General features: G+C 32.8%; 1 protein-coding gene across 2 annotated transcripts; it reads right to left on the bottom strand.

Moving 5' to 3' along the window:
• Positions 1–3,418: 3,418 nt before the first annotated feature.
• Positions 3,419–9,171, bottom strand: LOC115993013 (beta-glucosidase 46-like). 2 transcript variants are annotated; one of them, XM_031117281.1, is made up of 13 exons: positions 9,094–9,171; positions 8,720–8,814; positions 8,540–8,606; positions 8,393–8,451; positions 6,720–6,795; positions 6,290–6,364; positions 6,008–6,095; positions 5,652–5,904; positions 5,420–5,535; positions 5,045–5,300; positions 4,862–4,964; positions 4,664–4,772; positions 3,419–3,801 (listed from the first exon to the last, which is right to left on the bottom strand). In XM_031117281.1, the coding sequence occupies exons 1-13, from the start codon at positions 9,122–9,124 to the stop codon at positions 3,516–3,518; spliced, it is 1,614 nt and encodes a 537-aa protein (XP_030973141.1). In that variant the 5' UTR covers positions 9,125–9,171; the 3' UTR covers positions 3,419–3,515. The 2 variants fall into 2 exon arrangements, with proteins under 2 accessions (XP_030973141.1, XP_030973140.1); XM_031117280.1 differs by having other exon boundaries at positions 8,720–9,105.
• Between the last annotated feature and the right edge of the window lie 241 nt (positions 9,172–9,412).

Raw genomic sequence — 9,412 nt, forward strand, 5'->3', positions numbered from 1 at the left:
AAAAAAAAAAAAAACTCCAAGGGTATAATTCTCTCTTCTCTCTCTTATTCTCTTATTCCCATGATCTTGCTTGCTTGAATCAGTGCTTGTTTATATGAATAACATGGTTTATACTCTTTGATTGCCATGAATGAATAATGCCATTCATGATAGGAATAGTGTTTGTTTTTAGACCCCTTAAAACACAACCAAATTAACCTAGTTATTTAGCCAAGTGATTAACTTAGGTAAATTAACAGATCTAGGTTAACACAAATATATCATATCAATGTAAAGTGCGGAAAATAAAGAACATAAGGATATGATGACCCAGGAAAACCAAATCGGTAAAAAACCTGAGGAGAATTTAACCTAACTATCCTCAAGGTAAAACAGACTATGAAAGAATTGAAGTTTACACAATAGCGACTTAGACCATTAACATCCTATTGCTACCTCGAGTAGGAAACTTACTACCACGATCACGTAACAGCTTCAAGTCCATAGTCTACTTTTTTCTTGAATTCCCAACAAGCACAAGCACACCTGCTTGTGTATCTTTAAGCTCTTAAATGCAGCAACTGATTCGATCACCAAGATGTTGACATAATCTTGAATTTTGGAAACCCTAAGTATGTGTGAAGGCAACCATTTCTTGATCTCACAAAAGATTCACACACACAGCATAAGGAGTAACCTAAAACACGGTTACGATTTTCCCTTTTACACTTAAGACAAAACATAAAACCCTACATGTCAAACAAGCTTGGGCTAAGTTGGAAAATTCTAGAGAAAAACAATATGCACGAGTTTCGACCGATCAAGTATAATTCTCAATCAATCGAGCCAGGTAGATTTACACAGTAAATCTTGCAGAACACTCGATTCCAACTTTACATATAAACACACTTTGAGCAAGTCTTAAACAAATACTAAAACGTTTTGATCATGGTTTGCCAACATTACAAATTGAAGTTCTAATACATTAGTTTCTAATTCCTTAGAACCTAACAAATAGGAATTGATTTTAAGTAATACCAGTATGATAATCGTTGTTGTTAGGTAACTATGTCCATGCATTTACAATATGGATGTACAAATGCTATATCTCTACATGGTAGCATACACATTTCATCCTCCCTTAGTTAGTTTTGAGCTAATCGCATGGTAAATGTTTGATTTTATGCTTAACATAGATAAATGTTTAATTTTATGCTTACCCATTTTCACATGTCCTACCCAATTTTTTTTTTTTTAAAAGTTAATTATGCAGTGTATGCTAGAATGTTAAGCTTATATGAATATGAAAATATATTGAATATGTGCATGTGAATTTACGATAAGCATAATTGATCATTTTCATCAGACATTGAACTTCCATGCATGCGATATTTAGATATATTGATTTATTATTATTGTTTATATGACTTTATTATATGATTCCCCTCTATAAATTTTCAAATTTGTGCAAAACTTCTACCCGTACAATTCTAATAATTTAGTCCTTCAAGATGTATACTCTCATCAAATTGCATTTAAACCATTAAGCCTACAACCTAATCCTAACGTTGAAATCTCTTGAATTCCTACTAAATTAAGAAGTTTTTGGGTTTTTTTTTTTTTTTTTTTTAAAGTGATGTAGGAACCAATTTACCATTTAATTATTATAATTTATTAATTTTTGTATTTAATTTGTAATTTTCATTATTTTAGGTTTAGGATTATTATTTCCATGTTTTTAGGTGCTTCTAATGTTTTTAGGCTAAATTTAGTTCTTGTTATGGTTAGGTATTAATTAAGAGTTATTTTAGAATGTATTTACTTGTCTGTCAAGTTTTACGGAGCCCTTAAATAGGCTCATAAGTCTTTAAACGTTTTTTTAACAATTATTCAATCAATAAAATTTAGACTTTTGTCTTGCTATTTTCTAATAGATTCTAGACCCTTTCTCCTTGTAGATTCAAGGAACCCTCATGGATTTGAGGTTATTTTCAGAAGCAAACATGTTATGTTTCTTGTTTTCAAGAAGTCGACGTGTTTTGCTTCTTGACGCCTCCCCATCTTGCATCAGTTGGTATCAGAGCCTTAACTTATTCTAGTTTGGTGGCTAACGTATGAGACGGTAGCAATTCCAGTGACAAAAAACTTATCAAATATTACATAACATACAGCTAGCACTCACAAATATCTTTGCTAGGATGGTGTCGTTGAAGTATGGAAATAATAAGGATAACTGCAATGGAGACATAACTCACGAGCAACCTATTGGTAAGAAAATTTCATATAGGCCTTATAGAATAATTGCAAGTTTTAATGGTTTTTTTTTTTTTTTTAAAAGAAGATTTTCTTTATTAGTTAATTAATCTAGAGGATATATTGAACTTTGAGAATATTTATTATGAGAGAAAAGTTAAACTTGTTTTGTATAAACATAATGAGTATGCCTTACATTGGTGGAAACGAATATAGTCTGATAGAATTAGACAAGGTAAAGAAAAAATCCGTTCATAGCTAAGGATGAAAAAGATGCTTGCTATCAACCTTTATCCTTTGGATTGTGAAGAACTTTTGTCATATACAAAACAAGATTATTACTGGCCAAGAAAAATTGCATGTTGAAGAAAATATTTTTCTTGAAGATTATGTAGAAGTCAAAAAACAAAATATAGAGATTTCTGAAGAAATTAATGAAGGCCTTGTTATGGAAGAAGATCCTAAAATCAAGATTACTGTGGAGGAGAATAATGAAGCTCCTATTATAGAGAAGTTAGAATTAAGTAAAATAATTGATATAAAATATTAAAATGATGAGTTGAATTAAATAATGGGAAGGGTCCAATCCTATCAAGAAGCAAGAAGTGAAATTCTCAATCTTTCTCAATCTTTCTAGTTAGATTTGATCGGAATCCCAAGGTGGGACAACAATGTTGATGAAATTTGTCATTTCACATTATTATTGGAACAATTTAGTTAGTTGTCAAGTTTGCAAAATTATTTTGCAAACTAACATCTCGAGGCTCTGAAACCCAAGTCCAGTGAATGAACTCAAGTCTGTAAACATCGAGTGTGCTTCTTGGTCTGCTTCTTTCTTCTTTCTTTGTACGCTCTATGAAACTCGAGTCTGAGAGACTCAAGTTTCTTCACTAAACACAAGCCTCTAAGGCCGAGATGATGGTTTGCTAAAACGTTTCAAAAACATACCAACTAAAAAAACAGTTGCTAAAATCATGTTCAATGGCAAATTTCCACCAACAATGTTTGTGGTTAAATTAAACATAAAGTATGCTTCATTTATATCTATTTGACTTTTGGTGTTTTTATGACGATATTTTGCCCTTTTTAAGCATTATGTGGTGAAGGAGAGGCTTGGGTTTTATTGGGAGTTACAACTACTCGTGATGGAATAGAAATTTATTAAGATATTTACACATTGCTTGTACATGCAAGGCTCACTTAAAGCCGAAAATTTACAAACTAGCAAGCACCGAAGTTATAGCAATTGCACCAGAAAGGAATAGGCAAGCAATACAGAAAGACTATTGTGCTAGAGAAACAAAATTCTGACACAGCTTGTTTGAGGTGGCGTTCAGCTTTAATGAATTTCTTGTAAGCTGCTGCTCTTGAGGTGCCCCATCAGCACTAAATTTGTGTGCCTTGTGGTTAGCAATGAAATCTTTGTACCAAGTCGCTGATAGTTTTCTAGTTCTCTTGAGAGTGGCATAATCAACATAATGAAGCCCAAACCTAATGGTATATCCATATAGCCACTCAAAGTTGTCAAGCAAGGACCATGCAAAATACCCTCTCACATCTGCTCCTTTCCTGATAATATTACCAAGTTAAACACAAATCAGCTAGCCTTCAAACATCTCATTAGAAATGTTAAAGATATCGGGTTGACTAGACTCAAATCTATTGTTCAACTCTACTTGGAGTTCAAGCAAAGAAATCCTAGTTAAATTGCAAATAGTGTAACGCTAGTTTAATGTATGGTTTGTCTAGGTTTAGCATACTATTAATACTTATCAAGCTACTATAAGTTCATTGTAATACACAGTTCATATAACAAAGATGTAACCATTAAGTGTTTTCCCCTACGGATGTAGGTCTTTAAGGCCAAACTACATTAATTTTCTACTTTCTCTTTCTTTATCTTATCTCTATATGATAATATTTATTTTTCTTATTTTATATTTTCCCAAACACTTTATCATGGTATTAGCGCCAAGTTTTATCTTTTCTAACGTGATATAAAAACAATGTCTCATCTTTTCTAATATGTTTTATCTTTCTCTTGTGGATGTAGGTCTCTAAGGCCACACCACATGAATTCCTTGCATTCTCTCTCTTTTTCTTATTGTCTTTTTATCCTTTATATTTTCCCATACACTTTATCATGGTATCGATGCCATATTTTATATTTTCTGACAGGGGAAAATCTCTCAATTTGTCAGAAAATACCACAGAGGAAAATATACAAAATGGTTGCAGGTTATGTCACTTCTAACAGCTTAAGCTATATAGTGAAGAGGCTAAAATAGTACATAAACTGATAAACCCATCTAATCAGTATAAGATTCCTTAACAGTGAGTACTTCCTAGTTTTTTTTCAAAAAAATATAGAATACAAAGCATAAACATATGTAAAACGTTTAGTGCCAATGATGGCTTCATCTTCTAGTACCTCATTGCTGTTGCTAGAGCATCTAAGTAGCTGTTCATGTACTCCACTCTCTTGACATCATGAATTGAATTTTCCATGGTGGAATGGGGATTCTCCTTATCACAAAACCCTATTAGGTACACCAGAATTATATAAGAACTTGTTAAACACATAGAGCCAATATTTATTTGAGACTATAAAAGCTTAATTTGCACTCACCATTTTCTGTTATAAACAATGGAATGTCGTTATATCTCTCTTTTATATATGTCACCATCTTCTCCATTCCTTGAGGATAGACAAATATCCAGCCACATGCCGTCTGCATCAATATGGAGACTTAGTAATTTAGCAAAATGCATAGTTGTGGTGATTTCGACAAATGAGATTATATATTCATACCGGCTCTCCAATGAAGATATTGTTCTTTTTAACTGTTTGTAAAGCAAAACCTTCTGTTCTCGAAGCTCCTGGTCCTGGTTCACACGGAGAAAATATACAGTCTTTTATATAGTAGCTGGTGTAGTGATTGATGCCAATGAAGTCTAATTTATTCTTCAGCATCTCCAAATCATGTTTTGAAAACATAGGCAAGTCAGATTGAAGAATTTCTTGCATCTCTATTGGATATTTCCCACGTATAATTGGGTCTAAGAACCTGCATTGGACTTCTAGATTAAGTCAGAGCAGTGTCTCTATTATGAATGCAAAGTTCTAAAGAAATCACTATGTCAACAAGTTTTTAAATTGTGGGTCAGTTAATGATGTTTTTTTCACCAGTTCATGTAGAAAGATTGAGCCCTCTCAGCTGCTAACTTATCTTCCCAGGAATCACTAATAGGTTCATACCACACAGCATCCATAACAATTCCAATGCTACCTCCTTGTTTTTTCTGGATGTTGAGTAAGAAACATTTTAGTAAAAAAAAAAAAACTGCTTTATTGTTTCATTCATTATATCTCCTAAAGAGTGTTTCATCAAGGACTTGGAAGACATTGACTAATTTACCTGGTATTTGGTTCTATAAATACCGACAGCAGCAGCGTGGGATAGGATCATGTTATGAGCCACAACAAAAGGCTCTTTCTCTGAATCCCCACTGCTACAATTCCCAAATGGCCAGGAGCAGTGACATGGTGGGTAATCGCCTGTCCTGTAACCGCGAATCGCTACTACATTGGGCTCATTTAAAGTGGACCAGTACTTGACCCGGTCCCCAAAGAATCTAAAACATACATCTGCATAATATTTGAAATCCTCCCTGAACAAATGATTTTATTCCATATAAGAGGCAGCCAATCTCATATAAATTAAGGCACAGATAGCCTATGTAAGGACTGCAGTAAGAGAGTGCTGCCACTTACTGCGCTTTGGAACTCAGCCAAGCTCCATATTTGCCTTCAAGCTCCTGAGGAATGTCATAATGAGTCAATGTCACGAAGGGTTGGATCCCTGAAACCAGAATATGAAAATTAATAGGGAAATCAGGAAATATATTTTTTCTTTCTTTGTAATTGAAAATTTTGTTTACCTATGTGACAATGTGGTATGTATTCACAAGTGACCACATTTGTGAAAATTGCAAGACTAGATTATAAAGCGAAAACGACTTGGATGAACATACAAATTGTGGAAGTTGAAGTGACCTTTATGCAGAAGAGCGTTTATGAAGTTGTTATAATGATCAATGCCAGCTCTATTCACTTTTCCAAATCTTCCCTCTGGTTTGAAGAAAGGGTAGGTGTGAGAGATAAAAAGTGTTAAGTTATTGATGCTTCTAAAAATTTAAATTATTAGGAAATGATAAATTTAATTATTTAAACAACACGCCCCTCACATTTGAGCTCAAACTCTATTTTAATAAGTGAGACCCAACATATGAGATTTTAAATTAGAGGTAGTATGGAGGAGATAATGATCAAACTCAAAAGTTCCTGCCATGATACCATATTAGATTACCGATTGTTCTAAAAGCTTAAATTATCGAAACTTTTGAGACAATCGATAGTTTAACAGAAAGACCACTCCCTTAATCAAGTTAGAAGGTCTTTCCCTTTAAAAAATTGAAGAACTTACTGGGTAGAATTCTTGCCCATGATATGGAGAAACGATAGCTGCTGACTCCCATTAGATCCATGAGATATAGATCCTCCTATTTTCTCATAGCATAGCAAAGCATTTTGATCAGTTTTGTTTTGAAAATTTTCATAGTTTGAACTATTTAGTTACTCATGAACAATATTAGAGAATGGGAAAAGTTGACGGATACTCTAAGGACATTATTTTAAAAAATATTTTTAGAAATTTTTTATAGGAAAAGAAAAAAGCAATTGACTTTTTGACGCCTTTATATATTTTCCATAAAAGTAGTATTAAAACTTTCTTAAAATTGTCTGTTACCAAATGCTTTAAAACACCCGTTAACAGAACCCTTAAACTGAAAACCTAGAAGATCATTGACAAGCCCTATTACAATACTATGGGACATCCCTTGTTCTGTCACAATAGCAAATACGCTCTATTTCTAATGTTTGGAGAGATAGACAGTGTCTTTCCAAATTCTAAAAACTCCATTAAATGTATTGGATTAATACGCTTCATTTCTTGCTAATGAAGGTCCTCTAAGTAGTCTATTTGCAAAAAAAATCAGATGCAGAGTTTGCTTTGCTCAAATTATGTCTAGTTTCAATTTACATGTCATCATGGCGTAAAGCCTTTTCAGCTCTTTGAAACACAAAAATCCTATAATATGTTTCTTTTACATGATTAAAGTGAGCTCATAATCATGGACTCCTTTTCTATCAGCCAGTCCCTTTAATATAGTGGGGTTGAAAACTGACCTTATTAGCACAAATAATTCAATGAACCATGATTTATTTCATAGTGATGAGAAAACAAACAAGATCTCTAAATTAAAAAAGGTGAACTTACAATAAGATAAAAAGTGCATGACAATTATATGTGTGCTCCATAATTTATCAATTAAATTTTATTAGCCACATACTTCTGAGAGGTTGTCACGTCAACATCATCAACTGTCTACGTCAATTTGGAAGGACTCACACATAAAGAAAATTGTGTAAAATTACATATTTTTTCTTAAAAATAACTCACAATAGTGAGTGTATAATTGTGTAAATTTATAAATTTGCTACAATAACCTTTATACCGACAATATTCATTTTGCATTTAGTTTTTTTATTCCTTCTTTACATATCTCGAGGTTGAAGGAAGATAGTAAACGGTGGTTGTTGTATGTGATGAAAGATACACAATTAAAAAAATAAAGAAAAATCAATATTTTTATAATTAATATGAAGTAAAATAAATAATTTGACGTGAGATGTTTTGAAAAGTGAGAATGTAAAATAGCTAGAAAAAGTAGGTTAATCCCCATCAACATTTGCGCCTGAGAAAGTCTCTAAACAAATGCCACAATTCTAATATGATCAACTATGAGTGGTGGGGAAAAAGTAACGCATAAATGTGAAAATGGAAGGCAGCCACTCATAATCAACCATATCATAATTGTGGCAAAAGTTGTGGTATAAAAATGATCATAGAACAAGAACTATTTCACCTAGATTGTGTATATCATTTTTACTTTATATAGCTAAGCATGTGTTTGCTCCTCTCTCTCTTTCTAACTCTGGCCTTGCGCTTGAATTGAATTCAAATTAAGAACAAATTCATCGTCAACATTCTCATACAAAATATAATAACAATAACAACAAAAGGACTTGAGTTACTGGATATCGATGGTACTGGTCAACAGCAATATCTCCATTACTCCCATCCATGATTTTACCTGTAGCATACAACTCAAACCATCAGAGGAAAAGATTGAGAGGGGAAGGGGGTGTTAAAGAGCACTAGAACAGAAAACATATGCTAACCAGGCATATGAGTGAAAACATCCCAGTTATTAAGTCCTTTACCATAGCTCAAGAAAGCTCCTTCAAACTGAAAATGAAATAAAACATAAAAATATATTAAAAACAAAAATAATCTGATTAGTGATTAGTATGTTTGAATGAACTTTAATTTTGAGAGAAATGAGAGAGAGGCAAGAAAACCTGATAAGAAGAAGAAGCTGTTCCAAAGAGGAAGTTGCTTGGGAATTGAGATGATTCAATACTTCCTTTTAGAGATATGGTATCACATGTTGCCACTAGAATTGGAAAGCACATATGAAATACAAAGAAAGCATGCAATACTAATGAAATCTCCATAGTAATTAATGCTATTCCAAATAAAATGAATCCTTTTTGAGAAAGAGAAGTAAAAGTTACTCTAGTGAACTTATTATGGAGTACTATCTTTTTAGAAAATGAGAATTTATGTTGTTCAAAGGGTAACAATTAGAAAGATAGTATAATAGAGAATATGCCAAAGTGTATCATCATTTCTATATGACTCATGTGCACATTCTTAGGGGGAGAAATTCTACCTCGTGCACATTCATAGAGGGAGAAAGTCATAGGGGAGACGTATATACTAAGGAAGAGAAGACATCCTTTGATGAGAAAACCTTATTTTGTCTGGTTTTACTTTATTCTTGTTTTCTCGTTGCTTTATGGTGCTTTAAGTTTCTTTTAGTATCTATGCTTTGTTGCTCTCATCGTATTGTGTTTATGTGTTGGACATGCATACATCCTTATGCTATTGTTCTTTATTGGTTGCATGTTCGGATGATCATTTGCTTCGCTATATGATCATTATGGTCATTTCCATATGACTATTTTGTGTTTGATCAAGTTGCTCATATG

This window comes from Quercus lobata, chromosome 5, assembly GCF_001633185.2.
Source record: "Quercus lobata isolate SW786 chromosome 5, ValleyOak3.0 Primary Assembly, whole genome shotgun sequence".
Taxonomy (NCBI): domain Eukaryota; kingdom Viridiplantae; phylum Streptophyta; class Magnoliopsida; order Fagales; family Fagaceae; genus Quercus; species Quercus lobata.